The sequence below is a fragment of the Nymphaea colorata genome, chromosome 2 (assembly GCF_008831285.2).
Source record: "Nymphaea colorata isolate Beijing-Zhang1983 chromosome 2, ASM883128v2, whole genome shotgun sequence".
Classification (NCBI taxonomy): domain Eukaryota; kingdom Viridiplantae; phylum Streptophyta; class Magnoliopsida; order Nymphaeales; family Nymphaeaceae; genus Nymphaea; species Nymphaea colorata.
This window is the reverse complement of record NC_045139.1, coordinates 3,539,816-3,565,703: the sequence shown is the minus strand read 5'-3', so window position 1 is coordinate 3,565,703 and position 25,888 is coordinate 3,539,816. Positions and strand designations below refer to the sequence as shown.

The 25,888-nt window shown below is 40.7% G+C and overlaps 2 protein-coding genes across 6 annotated transcripts; one reads left to right on the top strand and one right to left on the bottom strand.

The window, feature by feature from the left end:
- Positions 1-1,622: 1,622 nt before the first annotated feature.
- LOC116248374 (uncharacterized) lies at positions 1,623-4,226 on the top strand. The gene is made up of 2 exons (XM_031621128.2): positions 1,623-2,627; positions 3,056-4,226. The coding sequence occupies exons 1-2, from the start codon at positions 1,738-1,740 to the stop codon at positions 3,831-3,833; spliced, it is 1,668 nt and encodes a 555-aa protein (XP_031476988.1). The 5' UTR covers positions 1,623-1,737; the 3' UTR covers positions 3,834-4,226.
- A 9,623-nt stretch (positions 4,227-13,849) lies between these two features.
- Positions 13,850-23,683, bottom strand: LOC116247301 (protein NARROW LEAF 1-like). Of its 5 annotated transcripts, none has more exons than XM_031619396.2 (7): positions 23,039-23,683; positions 22,305-22,448; positions 21,366-21,606; positions 20,518-21,018; positions 19,263-19,398; positions 18,899-19,131; positions 13,850-18,801 (listed from the first exon to the last, which is right to left on the bottom strand). In XM_031619396.2, the coding sequence occupies exons 1-6, from the start codon at positions 23,357-23,359 to the stop codon at positions 19,128-19,130; spliced, it is 1,347 nt and encodes a 448-aa protein (XP_031475256.1). In that variant the 5' UTR covers positions 23,360-23,683; the 3' UTR covers positions 13,850-18,801; positions 18,899-19,127. The 5 variants fall into 5 exon arrangements, with proteins under 5 accessions (XP_031475256.1, XP_031475254.1, XP_031475257.1 ...); XM_031619394.2 differs by having other exon boundaries at positions 18,899-19,156; positions 23,039-23,680; XM_031619397.2 differs by having other exon boundaries at positions 19,263-19,365; positions 23,039-23,680.
- Positions 23,684-25,888: the final 2,205 nt, after the last annotated feature.

Genomic DNA, 25,888 nt, shown 5'->3' with positions numbered 1-25,888 from the left:
TAGATCAGCGAGTTAATTCATTGACTCAGTCAAGTATTGAAATAATCATATTGTATATTTACTATAGTAGAATCTAGCGACTCCGAGCAAGTCAAGGCCAATCAGCCCAAAGCTTGACTCATGGCCAAATTTGTAGGCGATTCGAGCTAACTCGACGGTCCTTGAGGGAGTTTGCCACCTAATGGAAAAAGTAGAACTTGGAAAAATTTTACCTTTTTAAAATTATCAAAACATCCATTTGGTAAAATATTGAAACTTATTTTCCCATGTTAACGCATATCATGGAAAGTGCCTTCACAAACAATTAGCAAAGATCAAAACCTTCCCTTTACAAAAAAAAAAAAAAAAAATCTTAGAATGAGTTTTTAAAGGAGAAAATTGAAAAAATTAAGGACTTCACACCTTATGAGTAAATTATAAACCGGATGTAGTATGGTTAGCAAACATAAAATATGTAACCTTCAAAAAGTCGAAGGAGAAAAAAGAAAAAACTAGAAGGTATATAACTTAAATACATGACAGTTCCACTGTTATATATATATATTTTGGGCACTTTTACGGTAATTTCAGGAGAAAATCGTCTATTGCCATGTTAGCTGTACTGAAGGAAAGCAGCACCTGGAGTGGGCCCCACCACCATCACTATCGCCTCAGCAAGTTAGTACGGAAAATTACGGAAGTACCCATCGAGGACAATTACAATATCATCCTCCTCCTTTTTCCAATCTAACAATAAAAAACCAACTCAAAATTACGTATAACTCCCTAAAAATTATTTAGAATTAGAAATCTGTGTTTTTTTTTAATGCAAACTATTTGCTTAGATTTCGTACTCATTTACATGCCCCAAACTTAATTTTGGTGCTAAATTTTATAAGATCCATTAGATTGCAATGTCAATAAATATGACCTCTATTATGCTGTGTATGTCTTTATGAAATTAACTATTAATTTATATTCTTTTTCTAATACAATCTAAACATAAATATGAGCTCAAAATTTCCAAGATTTTTTTGTAATAAAGTCAAATAAATATGTAGACCTGATTTAATGAGAACTTTACGAGTCTACAACGTTAGGATGATTAGATATGGAAACAATGAATTTAACGTGAAACAATCATACCGGCAGCTTTTTCCACTTAAATTTTGAAAAAAAAAACATTTTAAAACATTTTTTGTTGTTGTTTTTGTTAGTACGTCTAAAAGATTACAACTAAATTCTCGACCATGTGCATGTGCTCCTTATTACTTCAATTTTTATTTTAGGGCATTTAAAATTAATAAATTAAAACATTCTGCGACTGTTACTGACTTTATATACTTTATATCGCAATTTCTTATGGCTGTGATTTTTCATTATTTAGGCTACGTATGGACCTGGATCTGGATCTGGTACTTATACCTCCAACTCAGATCTAATCTGAGACCAATTTACTTTGGACTCGGGTCAATATACCCGACCCATTGTGCCTATCCGTTCAAGGAAAAGGGCGACTAGGTCATCCAGTTTTTTCACCAATAAATAATTTAAAATTTTAATTTCAGCCTACTCACCCACATGCAACTGTGCGTGCACGCATACGCACAGTGAGCCTCCGCTTAAAGCGAAGAAATGGTGAAGGGCGGCAGCTGATAAAAAGGAAGAGCGCGCGACCTCTGCGTAGACGCTGCTCAGAGGCCAGAGAACCATCGCCACCGCCACCGGCGCTACCACCACCACCATCGCCATCACCGGATGGCAAAGGCCACTCCGGCAATGGAGCCGGAACCCGCAGTCTACGCGGACTCCATAGACTCCTCTCCTCGCTCGGAGCCCTACCGTTGGGAGGACGCCCCTCCCACGGCTGGCGGCAAGCTCCGCCTCATGTGCAGCTACGGCGGCCGGATCGTCCCCCGCCCGCACGATAAGTGCCTCTGCTACGTCGGCGGGGAGACGCGCATCGTCCTCGTCGACCGCCACTCTTCCCTAGCCGACCTCTCCTCCCGCCTCTCCCGCCTCCTGCTCTCCGGCAGGAGCTTCTCCCTCAAGTATCAGCTTCCCAACGAGGACCTTGACTCCCTCATCTCGGTCACCACCGATGACGACCTTGAGAACATGATCGATGAGTACGACCGCTGCCAGGCCTCCCCTCGGCCTTCCCGCCTCCGCCTCTTCCTTTTCCCGGCCAAACCCGACGCAGCCTCCAGCCTCGGCTCCCTCCTCGAAGACTCCAAGGCTGAGTCCTGGTTTGTCGACGCCCTCAACGGTACTGCCGGACTCCCCCGCAATTTCTCCGACTCTGCCACCTCGGTCGATTGCCTCCTCGGCCTCGACTCCGGCAGCGGCCACCCCGTCGACTGGGATCGCCAGGATTCCATCAACGGGGAAGGCAGCGTCACCGGAAAAACCGCCAAGGCGGAGGTGCAGTCGGTGCCGGACTCGCCGAAGTTGGAGACATCGTCGTCGTTCGGGTCGACGTCGTCCGCGCCTTCGGTATCGAACCTGCCGCCGATCAGGGTCAGGACGGAGGATCCGACTGGTAGGGGCATCTCCGCCGGTCTTGCCGGCGTGGAGGAGCAGTTCGGACAGATGGGGCTGGGTCCGGAGGCCGTAAAGCCTCCGCCGGAGCCGGAGGTCCCGGCCAGGTACAGTCGCCTCTGTTTTCATATCCCTCTTCTCTTTTACATAGTTATTCGTTTATGAACCTCTTTGGTTGGGTTCTGCTGAAGTAGGGTTTAAGGTCGGAAAATCCGTACTTGTGGAATTGGTGCGACATAAAAACGAGAAAAATTTCAGGTTTTCAGCTGATCGGAAAAAAGAACAATCTGTGGTATTATTTGATTATGTCTAGAGGTTGAAGATTTTCATTTGTCAGCATAAGATGCAAATTCGGATGATTTCAGATTGATCCTAGCTTATACGCTTCAAGGGCGATTTTGGGTTTCTGTTTCTGAGATCATGGAGAATCCCGAAATTTTGTAGTTAGAAATGCTAAGAAATCTTTGAAATTTGTTAGTTTTTGAATCACAAGGTATTGAAGCGGTTCATCGTGCTGTTTTTTGCTCTTTCCCAGGGACAATCCTCCACCTCCGCCTAAATCTATGTACTATCAGGACCCGGGAAGGTTTCCGGCGACCTCTCCAGGTAACCATCCGGCTGTTGCCGAACCCAAACGAGAGCTTCCTGATCAGAATTACAGGGTACAGATGCAGTACTCTACGGACCACGGGTTCCTTGTGCCGCAGGCACTTCCACCAGAGTATCACTATCTCCACCACCAGGCATCGGCGGCGGCAGCCTCAATCCCCCCACCACCCATGCCTTCATTCTACCAAATTCATCACCACCAGCCTCAGCATCAGCAGCAGCCTCAGCAGCAACAAGTTGATCAGCAGATCCCCATGTACTTCCTGCATCCGCAAGCATCAGCCATGGCTATGCGGCAGAACCAGGCCTTCAATTTGGCGGCCTACCAGTCCGCCATGGCGGACCCTGCAAACAAACCAATGGTGGCTCCATTGCCTCCACAAGGAAAAGACCCTCCCACCCTGTCATATACAGCAGCACCACCTCCATCTTCCTCCTCTCGCCCTGCTCCACGTCCTGAATTTTCCGGAAATTTGTACAGAACAGCTGCCAGCTCTGCAGCTATGCCGCTTGCCTCGTCCCCATTCATTCATGCTCCTGACCAACAGCAGTACGCTGGTTATCGTCATCCTCTGCACCCAGCTGCCCACTTAGCGTACGATTACGGCGAGCCAACACCGCACGCACAGCAGCTGTTCTACGCGCAGCACGCCATGGAGGCATCAACGCAGCTCCCATCAGATACCAAGCAAGCTAGATCATAGCACCTAATGTCACTTCCTGCCACAATTGCATCTGTAGAATCCTTGCTTCTACAGAGATGATGGATGACCTCACATGCGCAGCTGTTGTTAATGTTTGGGAATGCCTTCGTACTGTCAGGGCACAAGTTCTCACCGTTCTCTGTGTATTGTTTATATTCTGGTTCTTGTGTTAAATTTTGTGGGTTCTTCCTTGTTTTGCTATAATGGTCTGTTGTCATGGCTGTAATAGGTATAATAAGCAACCGCGTCCCCTTTTCTGTTTCTGCAATTCCCTTCCTTGTGCATCTCTCTCGCCTCTCCTCGAGTTCAGTCAATCAGTAAAGTGCTTATGTCATCCCCTGTGGTGTATTTTTCTGATTAATAAAGTTGAAATACACGAGTCACTTTCTATTAGGCTTGGTCTCAATCTATCTTCCCCATTTGGTGATCTCATCCATTGTTATCTCTTTGACGTCTTATTCTTTAGCGTTTGTCCAGTAGCGTGGCCATACAAAATGCAAGAGAACACGCATGCACGACTGTCTTCTTCCTTTTTAATATGGTCTGCTGCTGCTGCTGCTTTGGTGGAAGGCTGTGGCTTTCTGTGAGTGGGAAGATTGCAGGATCCAGGGGGCAACGGCCATAGGGCTCCTTTGAAGAACCTCCAAGGCAGAGGCTTGCCATCATATCTTGGCTGGCTGGTGGTAGTTTAAAATATGTGAGATAAAGATTGTGGTGATGCTAAAAGGTGGGTTCCTGGCCGCTTGCTTTTACAGGAAGGATGTGGAGATAAGAGATTCTGATTCTTTTTCATTCTTGGCAGCCGCAAACGTGTTAGCAACTTAGCACATAATCTAGACTCGTCCTCTCTCTTCCTCTCTCTAGATGCAACCTTACTGTGAAGGCTGCTTTGGATTTCTCACAAATTGAAGATTGGGATTGTTGAGATGAGGATGAAATAAATGGTTGGTCCAGTAAGAAAAATGATATTTTTCATCAAATATTATCCTGTAAAGCATAAGCGGCAATCAGAAGATGGCACTAGCTGCAATAATTCATAAAGTCATTCCTTTTGGTGCTTGCATTTGAAAGAGAAATCAGCATAGCATGGGCAGGGACTTGCTTATTACAGTATCACATTAGTTGTCTTTATTCGGCATCTGCTCATATCCGCCTCTGGATTTTGTGGCTGGTGAAGCATTATGATTTAGGTGGGTTGTCACTTCCAACCCTATGTGGAAACCAGGCATTTTTACCCGACTTTGGTTGTTAGACCACTGCCAGTAAAAAGTTCTAGCGTGCAATTAGTAAGTGGAATGAGTTCTAATTTCTTCTTTCCATTATTATTACTATTGTTAGAAGTCTGGTCTATATGATGAGAGGCTGGTGTTGATTGAGATCTGTCAAATCCATTACTCTGTACTTCTGGGTGTTGGATGTTTATCAAATTAACTATCTCAGGTTAAAGTTTTTCTGTCTTCTAAACCTTCCTATTAAAGAATCTACAAGCCCCAAGGGTGTAGCGTCTGACAGGCTGGTGAAAGTCTGGCCCTCATGTGCACTAATCCTCTGAACTCTGAACTACAAATGGTGGGCACACTCTAGTTGATGAGTATAATGCTCCCCATCCATGTCGGAAGCAACCCTGAACCATAAAAGCAAAAGGAAAGGGGGAGCGGCTTTGCGCTCTTCAAGGTATCTGTCCCCTAGTTAAAGAATCTACAGAGGTTGCTTAGTAAAAATTTGCCATTTGGTAAGGAGGGCCCAGAGACCCTCGGCCCACAAAGAAGAGGCGCAGACAAAGCGGCCATGATTTAGGCTGAACACCGATGTTAGCGGAGGTGCAGCTAACGCCGATTCACGAAAGATTCAACTGATTGGTTAATCGTTCAAAAACCCATCGGATCGGTAGTCCTACTGATTGGGTTGCCAACCTATGATACTGTTCAATAGGCGCTGTACGCAAGGAAGCCATTCTTTCACGATAAGGATTCGCAACTTTTCAAGAAGTGATAATTCTGGAAAGAAAAAAAATTGAAGGATTTTGTCACAATATCATATGATGGCAATGCGATACCAATCTTTTCTTTTGCTTAGCTTATGGTTTTAGTTTTGATCTTATGCTTTTCTTAGTGCAGAAAATTTTATACTCACCAATGTTTAGTTTCCTTCTCATGAGAAGCAACAAACTTGTCCAGTTGATGTATAGATTTTCTTCTGCAAATAATCTCAACAATGAAGGTTTTGATTCCATATCGTAATCCTGTCGCTCACCCAGATGGTTTAATTCCATGGCGTAGGGTTTAGGTGTGGCATATGCCAATGGAGAATGCAACTTGGGGAATCCTTGAGTTCATTTTTCCGTTCGTTTGCACGGGGAAGATGCCGGAGCCAAATTCTTGACCACTCTAAGAAGTCACCTGCTTCAGCTTTAGAACGGTGACACTTGCGAGCGCACACACACACACACAAGTACGTGTGCAAGCATGCGAGCATGCACGCATGTACAGACACACACATGCGCGCACACAGACTTTAGTGGTAGTGCTGCGCCTTCCATTTTTGACAATATAGCCGACCACGCAGTCATGTGTGAGTCATCTTGCTGGGCCAGAGTCTTAGAAGTTAGGAGCATTGTCTGATGCAACTTGACCACGCGTGATGCCTATCAATCTGTTCCTGATAGCAAATTTTCCTCTTAGTCATGCTCTCAACAGTATGACAGCCGGAAACGTGAACCTACACCGGCGGCAGGATGTCAATTTTTCCGGTCATCGGAATTCATATAAAGCCAAGCTGGTTGTACCTCTTGGAGTTGAGAGATGAGCTTTAGAACATGCTTGCTTCAATCATGGACCCAAAAGAAATGCAATCATCCACATTAACAAGCCCATGGGCCTCGATTGTTTCTTTACTATGCTGGTTACTGCGGTTAATTGAAAGCGTCTGTTGTTTTCTTAGAAAGTGGCTTATTTTGGTGCGAAGATACATGAAACAAACAAACTTATGGGCTTCATCTGTTTGTCACTTCTCTACCAAAAGATCATTTTGTCATGAAAACAACAAGTTTTTGACCAAATGTAACACATAACATGTGTGTAACAAAATAGGAGGGGACCCAACGTTAATAAAAGAGAATGTTACTTGTTCCAAGTCATTTTCATAGCAGAATTCAATTTCCTCTTCTCATACAATTCAGGTGAGCAGAATGAGTATTTCATTATTTTACTGTTGGGCTGAAAACTGAAATTTCCTCATTTCTATCTCATTCCCTATGGAGTGTTTGAGAATAGTAATAATTTGTATTTGTTTCACATATTTGCCTAAAAAAATAAAGCAATTCATAGAACATGTTTTAAAGTGTCGAATGAATCTAACCAATAGTAACGTAAAGTTACTTCAGGATAACGCCTCCCCTGTGCTTTAACTTGTATATCGATGTTTCAACTTTTGCAATGCATGAAATTAATGCGACTATTCAAATAGATACGGCAATAATTTACGAGCTCCTGCCCCATCTGTCACGCCAACCCGAGAATTTCTCTCCGTGTGTGAGAATGCGTGTAACCTTGGACACCCCTATGTGGGTCATCCCATCAGGTGGGAGTCCTTTGAATTTGAAAGCATTGCATTGAATGTGAATGTGGGAAAATACGGCAACTTAAGAGGACTCCGATTAGCGTTATTCTTTCATATGAAAAGACACCTCCCTTCAATCGTACTGCCAACAATTTCTACCATGGTGTCATCGTTGACGCCAAATCTTACAAAAATCAATTCCTCCACCAACTAGCGGGTCTTCAAAATATCAAAAAATATTATATATATATACATATATTATTAAAATAAAAAAATTGAAACCAAATTAAAATTTAAAGCCCATCAAAATTAGCTATCTAATCAAATTAATTTAAAAGGATTTGATTTGCATCAATTTTGATAACATTGTTAGCATCATTAAAGCAACCGCTAGTCTTAGAGACTTGCCTATGTAGTGGCTTAAATTGAGTTAACATCAATGAAGAGCTATAGTCGTACTTGGAACAGTGCGAAATTATTGGTTACTTCTCAAATTCCCCCCAAAAAAATTCACTTACTTTGGCTCCTTCCTAGGGTCACAGGCACCGACTTTGGCACCAGGATGTCCCTTCTCCTCGGGACAACCGAACCGACCACCTAGCCAACTGTGGGTCATCCTAGGGTGCCTTTCCGGTTGGAAAATGAATACTTTATAAAAACAGCACTTCCGAAAGAATAACAAAATCATGTTCATATTAGATTTCTTTATATTTGATTTTTTTTTTAATGTTTAGAAGACATCAGATATCAAGTGGGTATTTGCGGGGTTTACCTCAAAGAGCTTAGTATAGTTGGATGGTAATACGACAGTCAGTAAAGTGACTCGTAGTTAACCCAAATGTTCATTTTCAGATTCCTACTACACTTTCGTACGCTACTCCTTTAAATTGTAAATGGTAGCAAGTACGACACTCGATGGTCACAGAGGTTTTGCGTGAAATGCGGTTTTCTCTCATAAGTATAACGTTAGAAAAGAAAACATGTTCGGCCAACACAAATGTCGAGTCCCCGCTCGAGCAGTTCTAGCTCGACTCAGTAATTACATGTTGAGCTCGTGCTCGACTTGATTAAGGCTCGACAAACTCATTTGAACATATGGACTATTATTTTGTCATAAATTGAGGTCGACTCGATTAAGACTCCACAAACTTAAAGGAGCTTTTATAAAAATTTACATAAATAATTAATGTCAATATACCTATTTTTTAATTAAAAAAACGAATTGGATATTTAAAAAATCGCTACACATCATTTTCGAGCCAAGTCGAGCTTTAGCAGTTCGAGTTTAGTGAACTCGAATCCGACTTGATTATTTAAACGAGTCGACTCATGAACTCGAGCTCGACTCGTTAAGCAAATGACTCAGCTCGAACTCATTCATAAGCTGAGCTTTAACGAGTTAAGTTCGAGTATCTCTACTCATTGTTCACACCTACTTGTGGCATACAAGGGGCTTCAACACGTGAGCTGCTACATAAGATATCACCACACAAAAAATGGAAGCTAGATGAAAGTTTTTTTTTTTTTTAAACTGAAGTGTTTTTCTGTAATTTTACTCAAAGTATAGGTACCTTCCTCACAATTTTTCTTTTAAGAAAATAAAGCAAGTTGATCATGCAGAGTCAGCAATTGATGCTCTATTTATCTGCCCGCAAAGAAATATGTACCTTTTCTTTGGTTTATACGTTGTATATGGGAACTACAAGTCAAGCTAACGTTGCAACCCTATCTCCTCTTTTGTTGGCTTCCCCTCCTTGAGAATTTACAGGCATGAATCTCTAGCTTTACACTATTTTGCTGCCGCTTTCTACGTCAGTAGTTCGGCTCTTTGATTGAAACTGGCGGTTTGTTAAATGATTCAGATAAACATGAACTAAGCACGCTGAAACTTGAAAGTCTACCCAACTAAAACCACATGTTGGATCGGGCCATTTAACTCAGCATGACATCAAACCATGGTTAATTTTCAAGAACCAGACTTAATATGATCCAGTTTTCTTGAGAAATTTGGGGACATGTTTGGGTGACACCTTTAAACGCCGTTTTGGGGGCAAAATAACATGTTCTGGTGACGGTCGAAACCGCGTATGTTTTCTAAGGGTGTCACCCAAACACAGTTCGAGTCTCTAATTCCTTGTAAACCTTAAATCTCGATACCCTTTGACGGTGTAGTAGGGCGGATACAGGTGTCGGCATTGTTTGGGCAATTGCCGGTACAAACAAACAAATAATGCTTATTTTTATATTGATACTTTAGGATAATTTTTCTCGTTTACATATTGGTACCCCTTAAAAATTTTAAAATTTAAAACTGATTGTCCTCAATCAAAATTTTCCGGCTCCACCCCTGTAGTGTACTTTGGCATAAATAATATCATTGTCACAAATATTGTTCTTGGGACAAAGTTGTTCTTCTCCTTAAATCTTGGGAAAATCTCAACATTTTTTAAAAAATTAAAAAGAAATAAAAATAATAAAAAAGCCTTAAAATTCAAAAAAATGAAAGCTCAGGAAAAAACCGCTATGAATTCATGAGATTTTCATTTTTGGCGACATTTTCAAAATCTCGCGGTTTCTTTCCCTTTTTTTGTTTTATTTGATTTTATCATAAATATAACGACATTTTTCGAAACTCTCATGACAAATATGACAATGATATTACAAAAGGAAAAGGTTGAAAAGAGAGCCGCTGCCCAACTTACGTTTGCAATTGAAAAAGCAAGTTTCTGTACTGTAATGCCTAGGTAAAGACATGACATATTGACATGCTGGTCAAAAGAAATGCTCTGTTTCTGCAGATTACTGTGGAGATGCTGCCTGCAGAAAACCGGATTACTGGTTTGCTCAAGCTTTGATATGTGAATTCACTATCAAAGCTGTGTGTTGGGTTCTTCTGTTTGTCATCAAAGCATTGGTCCCCATCACTTTGAAGGGCTATGCATTGCTCTATATGATCAATCAAGCAATCAAAGGCAGGCTTAAATTTCAGAGCCAAATGAGGTAACTGGACAAATAGGTCAGTACTATGACAACTAAGCCATATTTGGGTCTTATTTCCTGCTTTCCTGTCAAAAAGCAAAAAGACAAGCAGGAATTTCACCATGTTCAGAGAGTAAATATGTTTATTCATTTGTACTTTAGATCATGCATTGATTGGTTTTGCCTTCTCAGTTCCTGAATGCGATGATCATAGTATGAAACTTAAAACATATTTGGTGCAAGGCTACATTGGTACAGTTTCTGCTAAGGAAGAAGAGGCTAAAAGATTTTACCAATTGGAGATTTGACGATGAGTGATGAGCAGCGATCAATATTCAATTAGATATCTAATCCATGGTTCGGTAAGTTCTAAACCATCTGCCAATGAGTTCAATCCATTCAGATTGGCCAGTGTCAAAACACATGCTGCTAAACTAAAGGAGACTACTTTTTCTTCATGGTTGCTCGAGGGAATCCTTTTCTTTTGGTCCAATCAAGTCATTTCCTGCTCGAGCACCCCGTGAACCTGAGAAGCTGCTGCTAGTTTCCTTTATTCCGTAACGTATGACACAGTTCTCTGTTCAAATGTCAGAAATAAGACACTGTGTTGAATAGCTCCAATTCCAGTTTCATTTTGCAAACGAAATCAATGGGTTGGTCATTATTCATGAATTGACATTGCCAGTGACTGTACAATCTTGGCTCAATCTAGATGCCGAACTGCAAAATGAGTTGGCCTTGGATCCTTGTATGTTGTAACCTCTGTGAATCTGTGACATTCAGTGAGAAACTTCCAAGAGCCCAAGCCTGCATTCTGGTCAGCCATGGAAACTGGCAACCTATCATTCTGTGTTGAAAACCAGCTAAAAGATCTGAACTTGTCGGTCTCAGCATGTTCAGATCAAATGCTGAAATCGATCTCGAAACTTTAGACCTTTTCAAATCTAGATTTGATTGTTTGCTGCACCTAATTTCCTTGTCCACAAGCATTGTATGCCATGAGTTAGGAACAGTAGAGACTGTTCAATCCGAATTGAAGCTGAAGATGGTCTTTATTCCTCTCTCTGCTGTGATTAAATTGCAGATGGATCAAACCGAGCAAGTCGATCGACATCAGCCCAAATTCAAGATGCTGAGTTCTTATCCAGCCTTTGGAAAAGAACTTAGTTGAAATTAAAGCATTTTGTTGTTATTTAACATCATATGGATAATCCAAGACCACTCAGCAATCAGATCACTAGTTTATTATAGTTGGATTGAATTTTTTGTGGATGGTAGTGAATGAATGGCATTATGGATCATTCTGCAATGAATATATGCAGCAAGTAGAAACAAAAAAAAGGACGTAGTTTTTCTTATAAGACAAGCTTCAATGAGTGTGTAGTCAATTTGTTTGAGAAACATTTGCTTCAAGCTATAGGAATTCTGTGTATGTAGACTCCTACTTTATTAGAATGAGTTTATTTTCTTCCACGCACTCATATGAAAAAAGCATATATCTGCGTTTTCCTTATGGTGATATGAGTCATACGACATAGATGGTTGTTAAAAGTCAATTATGCAACAGTTTGGTGTGAGAATGCATGGAGATGAATCCACCACCCATCATACACTAAAGATCACGATTGAAACCCCTCATGTTCAACGACATCATGAACTTGCTTTGATTGGAAAGGACGGTTGTAGAAAGAGAAAATAACAAAGAATAAAGTAGAGAAAAAAATATAATATAGACACACACACATATGCAAAGTAAATACGCAACCTTTGTAAACTGATCTACTAGTTATCCGATCAACTTAATTGATTATTTACAAGATATCGCATGTTAAAAGGATTTTTCTTTTAAGAAACAAAATTTTTATTTAACCTTGATAAGATAATCTTGTACATCATATATTTGAACCTTCTGATCTAATAAATCTCCATGTCAAAAAGGTAATTCCAATACAAATGGCTGGGACCTCCCTTCAATGTTAATAAAATGTACAAAATGGGATCCCCATCTTCATGAGGTAAGCAGTCCGGGAATTGGATACGGCTTCCACTGAGTTGGATCTAGTCAAGAATTCTACTTAATTAGATGTAGATTTGAACCCAGATCTATATTCCTATTTTTAAAACAATTTTTTTATTGGACTAGTATGAGATGATATTTATGTCTAAGGGCTTGAATCTTTATCGGATTCCTGCAGGACACCAGATTTGGGTTTGGATTCAGTCATAAAATTGCATGATTAATTTAGATCTAATTAATAAGAAAGTTTGAGTTTCTTTACTAAATCTAACTAAACAGATTCGAATTGATAATATTTGTAATCTATGTGGCAGGATACACCAATTTGGCAGCCCAAGGTGTGCTGACTTGTTGATACTTACTGGCTTCATTTTACCACTTTCAAATTAATCTTCAATTCCCTGAAATTATTCTTCATTCATTCGATTTTGTATTAAAAAAAAATCAGAAAAAAAAAATTGTCACCTATCCAACACATTGGTGATAATAAAAACACCTGAATTTTTGGTATTGTTGATCACAGACCTTAAGTTAGTAGTAACCTAAGTAATTATCAAAGGAATTATTCTTAAAAAATTCGTGCAAGACTTAGGTACCTGCTTTTCATTATCAACAGTTCTTAAGGGGTCCTAAATCTTCCAAAGAAAAATAACCCAGCAGAAAGATATATCAAAGTTTTTTCATTGGATTCTTTGATAACATAAGAGGATCTTTTGTAAGGACCTTTGAAAAGCACACTCTTCAATAGAAGTAGAACCTTTGCTTTTCTTTTTTTTCCTTGGGGGTATTTGACAGAGTGGTAGAGTAACCACACTTTTCGCATTATCCCAATAATGTATCAAATATTTGACTAAAAGATTTCTTGCTTATATCCAAAATGCATTTTTTTGAACTCTCATCAGGTCTGCTTAAAAGTTACTTTTTGGGTTTGAACAATTTAATGCTTAGACAACCTTCAATCAAGCTGATGAAATCACTTAATATATGCAAAATTCGGGTTGAGATTAGACTGACATTGGAGGGAAAAATGAAGTGAGATCAAACGAACTAGTCTTGCTAACAAGAGCTTTTATTTACCTATTAGTGTGCCTAAATTTACATCCATCTTCAAGTTGAAGTCAGGAGTTGAATACCTTAGATGCATTTTTCAACATCATTTGGGGAGAATGTCTGCTTAACCTAACTTGCTAATTGAAAAGAAAGAAAAAGGGAAAAAAGCAGAAGAGTTTGTGCTTTTCCCCTTTCATCATCATCTGTTATAATCTCAGATTTGAAGAATTAAATCAATTATAGAGATGCAAATAACAAATGGGTTTTAGAGGACATGTTGCATAAAATGTGGTTAGCTCAAGATTATGCATTATATGCTTTTTTTTTTTCTTTTTAGAGGAATTTCCTCTTGAACATAATTTTATGCGGACCTCCCTTAACTGTACCCAGCAGAATAGTTAGAAGCACACAATTAGGGTAAAACCTTCCCAGCCCAGCTTGGGAGGAACTTCATTAACTTCTTGATCAAACACTCGTAATTACAGACTATATAAGATAATAAGAGAACTCGGGATGTGGGTCGACCTACAAGGGGACCTGAGGAGGATGCCTTATTATAACTACACCATTAGCTTTTTACTAAAAGGTGCTCTACGGTTCCCTAGTTTCCTACTACCAACAATCTCCCCACCCTTCGAAAGACACAATGTCCTCAAGGTGTGAATGTAGGAAAACGCAGTATTTCGTTGCTCTTCTTCTTCCCAGGTAGGATCAACTGCTTTTGCCCCCTGCCATTACACTAGCAGCTGTGTTGCTAACTTCTCAGCTTTCTTTACCTTCATCTTCATTAACACTCGGAAGAGAAACAGGAGAGCCTGATGGCCCTGAGGGGGAGGTACGCTTGCAGCCAACTGATCAGGGGCAATGTGACTGGCTTTGAAGCGTGTGACATGAAAGATTGGGTGAATTGTAGTATCGGGGAGAAGCTGCAACTTGTAAGCCAGTTTTCTCACACGCTCCACAATGCGAAAGGGTCTTGAATACCGAGCTGTGAACTTGCGAATCCGATCTGTTTTTCGCTGTACACGTGCAAGGGGAAAATCTCTAAGATATACCCAATCGCCGACCTGAAACTCCACTTCTCGATGGCGTCTCGATGTCGCCTGTTATACTGTAGTGTTATTTTGTTCTCAGCTGCAGCTAAGTTGGCCTTGAGAATTTGGATTACTTGATCTCTCGACAGTAGCTGCACGTCTACCTCGTCAAGAGCTTAAGTAGAGGGATGGAATCTCTGTAAGTCAGGCGGCAACCTGCCATAAACCGCTTGGAATGGGGACGTTTTAGTCGATGAGTGGGTGGCGGTATCGTATGTAAACTCAGCCCACGCAAGATAATCTGTCCATGATCCACATAACATCTTAAGTATGTCACCATGATCTTATGCACAGCCTCTGTCTGACCATCCGTTTGAGGATGGTAAGCTGTACTCATATGCAACTTGGTCCATTGTATTTCAAAATAGGCATGCCAGAAATGACTTAGGAACACCGAGTCCCTGTCGCTTACAATTGATCTGGGCATCTCGTGCAGTTTTCCAACATGATCATGAAAGGTTCTCGCCACTTCCTTGGCTGTATACGGGTGGGCCAACGTCATAAAGTGGGCGTATTTTGAGAGTCTGTCCACCACAACTAGAATGACAGATTTCCCATTCGACTTAGGTAACACTTCAATGAAATCAAGGGAGATATCCTCCCAAATTCATGCTGGTATGGGTAAGGGCTGGAGAAGTCTAGCAGATCGAGGCCTTTCATATTTATGTCTTTCACAAGTGTCGCACGACTGCACGTATGTTCTGACATCCCTTTTCACCCCTAGCCAATAAAAAGGTTGTCTCATCCTTCTATACGTTCTGTCCACTCCTTGATGCACAACTTCAATTCCATCATGGTAATGCAGGTAGGGTTCACGCCATTTGTATCCATAGACCTGTAAGGTTGCAGTTTCTAACTGTCTTTCTCTTTTCCTGCACCAAGCTGGGATCACGATGTTCATGCTCTAACTTCTCCCATAGTTGTGAAAAGGGTCAGATAAGGGTGTGCAGATGCCCATTAACTGCCTCTTCATTATCCTCTAGTGTAAATTTCCTGGATAATCCATCCTCACCCGAGTTTTCTGCTCCTTTCCTGTGCACTATCTCAAATTCATACCCTGACAATTTTAGAACCCATTTCTGCTGCACTGGAATCAACATTTTCTAATGCATATGGTGCCTTAAACTGGCGTGGTTAGTCAATATCTGAAACAACCTCCCCACTAGGTATTGGTGCCACTTCCGGACAGCCAACACTACTCCAATCAGCTTACGTTCATAGGCGGATTTGCTCTGGAATCTACCTCCCATTGCCTTGCTGTAATAGGCTATTGGCCTGTAATCTTGACTGAGCACAACACCCACCTCTACCTCAGAAGCATCAGTCTCCACCGTAAATGGTTGCAGGAAATTTGGCATTGCAAGGACCAGTGCTTGAGTTATGGCAGTCTTGTGCATTTCAAAGGCTGCGGTTATTGTGCTCTTCCCAACGAAAAGCTCCTCGTTTCATTAATCTGGTTAGGGGAGCAGCGAGAGTGCCGAATCCCTTCGCAAAGCGTCTGTAGTACCCTGCCAGACCTAAAAACGCTCGCAACCCTTTCACTCCTTGCAGCTGGCTCCAACTCCTAACTGCCTCAAATTTTTCTGGTTTCATGCTCACGCCTTGGCTATTGATAATATGTCCAAGGTAAGTGACCTGCGAACTGCCAAATGCACATTTGGAATATTTCGCATACAGCGGATACTCTCGCATGATGCTTAACACCAAAAATAGGTGCTCCGCGTGCTCCTTGGAATCCCTGTTGTAAATTAGAATATCATAAAAAAGACCAACACAAACCTGCAGAGGTATGGCCGAAAAATGTAGTTCATCAAGGTTTGAAAAGTCGCAAGTGAGTTTGTCAATCCAAACTGCATCACCCGAAACCCATAATGGCCTTGATAGGTCTGAAATGTAGTCTTGGCCTCGTCTTCTTCTGCCAACTCCTCTTCTTTTGAGACCTCTTCTCCTTCTTCCTCTGTTGTTTCGCCCTCATCGTTCACTTCTACCAGGTGCACGTGCAGTTTTCGACAGACATGATTGGGGCTCCATCGCTTATTGCAATGGAAACATAGTCCACAGCGTCGACGATCTTTAATTTGTTCTGGATTTAATTTCTTGATTACCACTATCATGTCCTCCTTCTTCACTACCGCAGGGGCGTCACTCTTCTTCTTACTGGGCAGGTTAAGTCGACCGAACATCAGACGTCCACTTCTATTCTGCTTCGTTCCAGCGTTCAATCTAAGGGACTTGTCTTCAGCAATTCGAGCCAACTCAAAGCCTTCTAGTAGATATTTTGGTTTTGCTACTTGAACTTCAATCCGCAGTTCGTCCTTCAAGCCATCGACGAATGCCCCTAGCAGCGCCTCTTGCGGCCAGCCCCTCAGCATGTTACTTATTTCCTTGAAATGGACTTGATCCTCCATTGCTGTGGACGTCTACTTAATCTTGGAAAGTTCCACATTAAAATCTATGTACACAGAGGGGCTGAATCTCATTGTAATAGCATCCACGAATTGCTCCAAGGTGGGTCACCCTTGCTGAAGCACCATCCAACGAAACCATCTGATCGCTGGTCCTTCCATATGCACAGCGGCGTGACTCACGTGTTGCTCCGCAGGAATTGCTTGACATTCGAAATATAGCTCAGCCGTGAACAGCCAGCTGATTGGGTCGTCCTCTGTGAATTTCGGAAAATCCATTTTGGGGATTTTGAATAGTGAGGTCTGACCCTGCATCAGACAATCTCCTGCAGTCCCACGGTGATTGTGCGGGTCGTCTGGAGGTAAGGGAGGCAGAGGGGAATGACGAGAAGGTGAGGCATTCTTAGAATGGGTTTCTGAACTTACCTTGTGGAGCAACTCTCTGAACATCGCGCCCAAGGCCTGCTGCTCTACCAAGACTGAGTGCATCATCGTCTGCATCCAATGAACCACTTCTTCTAACCGTTGCCCCATTTCGCTGCAATTCTTCACCACTGTCTCCAAGTGATTGGGCACAAGCTGCCGGGATTCCTCAGTCTGCTGCCGCAGCCCTTCCAACAGTGCCAAGGTGTCTCGCCCGGCCATCTCCTTGGTCTCCTTCTTCCCCAGGTTCGACGACTCTGATACCTTGTTATGCAGACCTCCCTAAACTTTGCCCAGCAGAATAGTTAAGAGGCAGACCTTCCCAACGCAGCGTGGGAGGAACTTCTTTCAACCTCCTGATCAATACCCAAACACTCGTAATTACAGACTCTATAAGAGAACTCGGGATATGGGGTCGACCCACAAGGGGACCCGATGAAGAGGTCTTATTATAACTACACCTTTGGCTTTTTACTAAAAGGTGCTCTACGGTTCCCTAATTTTCTACTACTGACACATAACTACGGTCACTATTTCAAAAGAGAAGCTACGGTTCACAATTTCTTAAAAAGAGCTATACTTCTCTTTCAAGTAAGAACTGTCAAATAAGTATTTGAAATAAACTTTCGTTAACAGGAGAAACAAAAACATATTGGCAAAAAGCGGCAGTCATGTAATTCAGTTCCAATGAAGGAGCGGCTGGGAGAAGGCTCCTATCCTTTTATTCAACAGAAAAAAGAAGGTGGTATATACAGCATTACATTCCTCGACAACGTCAAAGCCACCTGCATCAAGAGGACCGGTGGCTGCTGAGGATCAAAGTAATCAAGTTCGCCGACGGAAATATTGAAAAGAAATTGCAGCTGATTTTTTTCGTTTCACAAGTTAATGGACGTTCACTCAGGTCCTTGATTAACAATTTTTTCACAATATGCCTGTAGAAAGGGGAAAAAATGATCATTTTTTTTAAATTATAGGCAAAATTAGACTCGAGAATTAACGTTTGGAAAACAAAATAAGGTTTCTGATTTTATATCTGTTGGAACCAAAACATAATATTGACTTATTACAGTTATCCACATCCATGGATTTCCTTTATTCTTCTTGTTTCCTGCTTCTATCTTCTCTTTTGCTTCGTTTTACGTCAGTGCTTCAGTTGTTGTCTTTTGTCAATCATGAGATGAGTTTCTGGTTATACAACATGCTCAACCAAAGATACATTGGTCCAGTAGCAGAACAGCAGTTCGACATGAACACAGGAGGGAGGGAGAGAGAGATTCATTTAATTCGCTTGGAGAGTGTGGTACAACAGATTCATCATTTAGTTCCCATAAATTCAATTAATCCAATGAAGCCAATAACTGAGTATGGTTTTCCAATACTTTTCCAACATCAATCGTCTCAAGAAAATCAAAGAGTATATGAAACTTATATGCGAACACCTGGACAAAAACCCAAAAAACATAAAACTAGTTTAGACAACGTTATCAACTGCAAAGTGTCGTAAAATAATCTATATCAGTGGAATGTAGAACTCACCTCGATGGCCTTGAAGACTTTACTAGAGATAGCCAACTCAACAATTTGTTGACACAGTTAGAGTTAGCAGCTAACTTGACAACTGTTGATCCCCCATCTGTTTATAGTTGGAAATGAAATGGAGACATCATCATTTAGACTGTGCTTAACATCTCTTACCCCGATATATTTTCAGGAAACAGATTTCTGCTTAAATTTGTCTGCTCAAAGAAGGCATGGGAGTCCTGCATCAACTGGTGCTCCACATTAGCGATGTCCCTGTCAACCGGGTGAGGAAATCACTTCGGTGAAACAGTAGTTCGCATCACTATTTTAGGGCGCAGGGATAAATTTCCTTGATGTAGTAAGTTCAAACGAAGCTTACCTGGATTGTCCAGTGGTTGATGTAATTGGCGAGGTGCAACCTTTAGGAGGTGCCTCCTCAACAGATGCTGCATTTGATATGCATTCTTTCTCTTCCATAGCTTCTGCATCACGAGTAGTCAAGTTATTGAAACATGCTGCATGAAAGATGAGCAAAAAGTATCAAGCCTGAAGCACAAGAATGAGAAATAGTAGGTTAGGTCCAAGTAGTCCAATGCACTAACCGGTGGCTAGGGAACAGGCAAACTAGACATAGGAGGACCTTCCAACGGAAATGAAATAAAATACCACAACAATTTAAATATATATATATATATATATATATATATATATATATATATATATATATATATATATATATATATATATACATGAGAATGCAAATAGATTATATATGTCTATTCATGCACGCATGTGCACAAACATGGAAGAATGGGCTACATGATTTATGCTTTCGATACATAGAAATTGTAAATCCAAGAGAAAAGCAGGCTAAAAGGAAAGAAAATATGATTATTAACAGAAAAGCATTATGGTACTCATAACTAACAAGGAGTAAATCAATAACCTATTGACTAGTTCAACCTAAATGTGACACCAAAACTTCAATATAGGTGGAATTGATGACAAGGCCCTACATCACATGCTTAAGGAAAATGCTATCAGTTTAGCCCAAGATACCAATCTCCCAAACTAAATAAAAGAGTTGAGACATACAACAGACGGCAAGAAGTTAAACCAACACTTAACAGCAGTTAGAATGTCGCATATTGAATACTATTCTGGCAACTTAAATGCTTTGAAAATGGAACAATCACCGAGTCTGGTTGGAATAATAAGTTAAGCAAGTTCATATCACAAAATATATAAAATGTTTGTGAAGAAGGTCAACCTTCCATCTCCCTCCAACCCGAATCTCATAAAAATTTGCGTGATCATTATTTAGAAGAGAAGTTTTGCTTACTAAATCTTTTGGACAAAAGAGTCACTTTACATTTGTAAGGTTAATTCTGAGGTTGACAATAATATCACTACAAAGTATAAAATTATACAAATTACTAAAAAGATGCAAATATCAGAGAGGACCGCTAAAGGCATGTGGTTAAAATTGGAACCTGAATTGGAAAAAAAAAAAAAGAGGTGCTATCATGCCCAGAATCACACGTCCTTTACAGCAAGGACGACCATAGCCTGTCATATGAGAACCATATGAAGTTTAGGACTGCCCCATATTCCAAGCCAGGAGATCTTTTAACCTTGAAGTTCTTCATCTCTAGTGACCAAATCTAGCTCAAGCAGATTAAGAAGGCGGCCAAGATCAACAGCACTAGTCCAACTGCAGAGACCCAATCCATCCTTAAGCTTGAGGCGTCCTCGATTTTCAGTGCCACCCCATATGATGCCTATAGGCCTGGGCTTTTCTAAACCATCATCAACAATGAGAATGAGACTACCACTGTCACCTTCAAGGTCAAATGTCTGCCCATCTTCTCCAATGACAAGAAAATCTGTGAAATAACAGATCCCTTTGTCATCATTATATTCCAGAGCATATGCAAGAATCATGCCTTTAGTAAGGCCCGAGCTCCTTCCAACTTTCACAACAGGTTTGCCAATAATGGTGCCAATAGGTGCTTGTAGATCAACGTGTATGACCTCCCCCATGTCACCCACTCCCTTGACTGAGGTTGTCACTTTACTTAAATCGAAGCTGTCCGCAAATGGGACAAAAGCTCCGTCTGCTCGCACAAATGTTTCTGCATATTCCCAAAACATACGTTAAACTTTGATAAGTCAATCATGAGAAGAACTAAAACTTAAAATGCCCTGTAAGACGATGTGCACCAAATGGACAATTATCCACCATTTTTGATAAGCATAACTTTGGATAATATCAAATTTTGAATGACAAGTACCAAAATAGGACGAGAGAACAGCAGCCACAGCAGAAGTTGGCTTTGCCATATGAGTGCAAGAATGTCACTCGATGTAGTTTACTGCAATATCAGAAGGCACTGAGGCAAAACAGTGGATGTCTGTGTCGTACATATTTGTTTCATATAAGAAAAGCACAGAGTGCTACAGTGCAAGTTCAAGAACTAACCTGGACTCCTGCTAGCAAAAATGCCATACCAAAGTTTATCTTTAACAAATGAAGTTGTTCTCTCAACAGCACCCAGACAGACACCTGGCCCAAGATTAGGTGGTAGAGGATGGAACATCTTTTGACTGGCATGGTCCAAGTCCACAGCAACATGACGATTCGTCAAAAATCCAACTTGATGAGAATCAATTCGGCTTCTTACTATCATTCCAAGAGTTCCATAAGTTTCTTGACTCGAAACCTGATAACGAATCAAACAAAATTTTCTAAACTTTTTGGGGAGGCTCACATAGAGGCTTTTCCTCTATGGATACAAATATGATATACTAACTGAAAATTAAAACAACAACAAAAAGGGCAAATTGATCACATTTAATCCATGGTCAAGGCCAACAAACTGCCATCATCATCATGTTAAATATAAATCCAAATGGAAAATGATCCTTCTATCAAAGCACATGGTGATGGTACAGGTCAGAGTCTCAGAAATGCACGCATGTGCAGTTAGTGCAAGCAACACAGCGCGACGCATTTGTAAACAGATTTAAGGACACCAACAACAGATCATCTAATGCAAAAGCATCTTACATGGCTTTTGCAGAAAACACATCTGTCAATGAGATGAGAGGCGAGTGAAACAGAATAGTCTGCTGCAAGTCAACAATAACAGCCCACATCTAAAAACAATTGATTAAACACTTCTAGTAATGGTGTTCATTTGCTTTAGCATGAGAAAAACCAATACTTCACATAATGCAAAAATATTTAAAAGACTCTTGGTATCAAGCAAATGGAGGACAACATAACTGGAACTGGTAAGTCTGAAGGAGAAATCTAACGTGAAAAAGAAGGGAATTCTTTGAATTTTTTTTTATAAACTAATGGTGAAATTTTGCAGTGAAAGAGTTAGGATGTATTATCGAGCAACAATAGAGACACCTGAGAACCAGGACCAATTTGTGGATCACTTCCTCTTAGGCCCTCTACAAGCTCCGTGTAAACTTGCTCCCTTGATGTTGAAGCATGCGAAGTATAGTAAGAGAATTCCACAACGTCCACGTCACACCAAATGCCTCCAGGACCCTAGACAAGAAAACTGGAAAAGAATCACTCTCAGGAGAAAAACTAAGACACACTAATCATCATATTCCAACTATCATTCACGTTGACAGATACAAAAAGCGAAAAAGAAAGCCATTACGTTGTCTACATGTTATACAACAGGAGGGAAAATATGAAGAACAGAGCTTCTATATCTAAGCCATGACGTGATTCAATCATTCAAGGCACTGTACAATCGGCTCTTCGATAATTAACGCGAAGGTTTTTAGACTCGCATAGCATCTTTAGCCTGTGATGCACTTGAGAAGTAAAATCCCCGCCAGGGCATTAACCAAATCAAAACTACAGCTCCCAAAACGGCGCCAACAAAAGCAAATGAATGCATAACCCAGGCGTCGTTCTGTAAAACACTCAATCAACAATGAAAACTCCATACAATATTATGGCATACGAAAGTAAAAAGCACAAGGCACCATAAATTTAACACATAAAACCCTTACATGTTATTATCCAAATCCAACAACCTAAAACCCCAACATTAGCATGAATCGTATTCAATAATTAAAAACTCCCAACTTGGCACTAAAAAATTCCAACGGCGAAACCAATACCACAAGCTTTGTTGGCAAGACTTGGCAATCCAACAACCATCGCCTGTTAACCTTCCGGGAGACGAAAACCAATATGGCAGGTACGTCAGTGAGAGCGCCCTTCCTCATCCGAAACCCGACGGCGGTGCCAAGGCTGTAGCGCCTCAATATCTTACTGTGAGAGGCCCTTATTACCATCAGATCGAGGATGGTGGTGGCCTGCCGCCCCGCCGGCAAGGCGCCGCCCTCCTCGGAATCCAGCTGCCTCTGCACCTCCGTAAAGAAGGACGCCCGCTCCCTGGCCGTATCGTCAGGCGGGCGGAACAAGATAGAAGGACGCATAAGGAGGCGCCTGTCTATGGGTGCTGGCTGCCCAAATGCGATTCCGAAGTCTTGGGGACGCCATGTATGAGAAACGAATGAGCAGAAGAAGCAGAGAAGGGAGGGTGGTAGTTGTGGCGTTGGTCCTACAAAAAGGAAGGGAGGGTAGTAAATGGTGCACAGACTCCACACAGATCCTTTTCAGAGCGTACTGGTGATTCAATGCCAATACGTTCGTCATAATTGACAAAACGATGCACCCCATGATGGGGCAGAATTGACGCAAAAAGTGACAGAGAAATGTACTTTTTCTTTCTGGTTTTGGCTGGGCGTTTATCTTCCAAGAGGCAGGATTATTACGCAAAGGGCGTTTCCAAAGATTGTTTTGTACTTTGCAAGATCACAACATTCATAAAGTAGAAAAAGAGAGAAAGAGAAAGACGTAAAGAAGACGTTCAAACTCGCTCAATGGATCTAACAAAGTCACACCACCACGAGAAAAAAGCGCTCTGGCTGTGCTTAACTAGTATTGGCTCTCCGTAACTGCCCCTGGCAACTTTTCAAAAACTTTGCCTTCTGTAGGCACTGAGATTTCTTGATGATTACACATCTGAAATGAAAATTCCAATTTCAGATTAAACTGAGAGAGTTTTTACTTTATAGAGACCAAAATTCTATTAATGAGTCGAAAAAATGTCAAATAAGATCGTCCAAAGCTCAACTTATTTACCTTCGCACGAGCTTTCGAAGATCTGATCTGCTCAAAGGTTCAATTAGGCAGGCCCGTATCAAAATAGCAGCAGCACAGAAGCACCCTCTGCATTAAGCATTTAGCACCCTCTGCATTATGTCGGGTATCTTTTGCTGACCTCATTTGGCTCACATCACACATGAGAGAGAGAGAGAGCAACTGGATGGCCTAGGGGGTAAATGAAAAAAAAAGGTTTTTTTTTTCACGTAGATTTAGTTGATGGACTAGTTGATATTTTGACACAGCCATTTTTGGCTTTTATGCAGAACGAAGTGGCGGAGGGAGAATTTTTTTTGTTTTTTTGTTATATTTCCTCCATTCAACTTTAAATCAGCACATTTTTTTACATGCAACGTGGACGGAGGATTTACAAAACGTATCTTTTAGTATAACCTTGGATATGATTTGAGACTATCAACGCTTAAAATAGATTCTTTAATGGGTGGCCAAAGGCACTGTCAGGACAGTGAGAGACTGACACCGTCTCATAATGGAAACAAAACTGTCGTGTATGGACCTGAGTCCAGGTATGTGGGCCGGAGTAAAGTCCAGCCATTATGGATCTTTTGCTAACGGGCGCTGGGGCAATAAATTTTCTCATTAAAATGGTCAAGAAAACGGTCAGTGACTCAACCACCAATTTATAATCAAATCAAAACTCTAGACCTAAGCAGACGATATATATATATATATAAACTGCACCATAACTTTTGTATGTATTTGTCAAAACAATATATTTAAACCTTTCAATCCTTAAATCGAATGGTTCACATGTTGTTTACTTTGTTATTTTATATTATTTTTTTCACAATTTCTTTCTTCCCAACCTTTTATTTCTCAAGTCCCTCCCTACCTCATCCACCAGCACCCGCGGCCACCTCCAAAAAAAAAAAAATACATTAAAAAAATTAAAAAAATTTAGTTGTACAATATATTTTTTAGATTCAGGTTTAGTTTGATATTACCGGATTCGAGGTTAGACTGTTTAGCCCGCTCTTGAAAAAAATCTTAACTCCGCCCTTGTCCGCCCCGCCACCAGGCCAGTTGGTGACACGCCATATAGTGGTAACAAAGATGTGTATATAAGGGTAAAAACCAGACCATTAGGTCCAGGATCAAAACCAAACCCTTTAAATGTGATATTTAAAGTGTTTTTTTTTTAATCTAACCTTACCAATATGATATTAATGAAAGGTTGATGAAAAGTATATATTAATTGATCATTTTTTAGGTTTTAATGTTGTTTTTATAATAATCTAAGTGTGTGTCTATATATATATATATATATATATATATATATATATATATATATATATATATATGAGGTGTTGATTTCTCTAGCCATTCATAGAGGACTCGTTCTCCACCATGTAAGAAGGCAGTTTCCTCAGTCTTGTCATTTTCAGGAGGATCACCCAGTTTTCTATATAGAAAGCCAACTTTTTATCTGAGTATATATATTTACAAATAAACACACACTAGGAGTTGATTTCTCTTATCATGCTCAAATCTCACACTTTCTCCACCATGCGATAAGCTTTCTTTATAGAAAGCGAAATTTCAACTGAGTATATATATATACATGATGAGCTGAAATACTGTGTTTGTTTGCATGCTCCCACACCTCACACATGCAAGGCATTTGCATTGCAGACAACCAGAGTACTTCACCTTCCCAAATAAATAAACAAATAAATAATTATATATATATATATATATATATATATTATATATATGGGAAACTTGGTGATCCTCCCGAAAGTGACAAGACTGTGAGGAAACTCCCTTCTCACATGGTG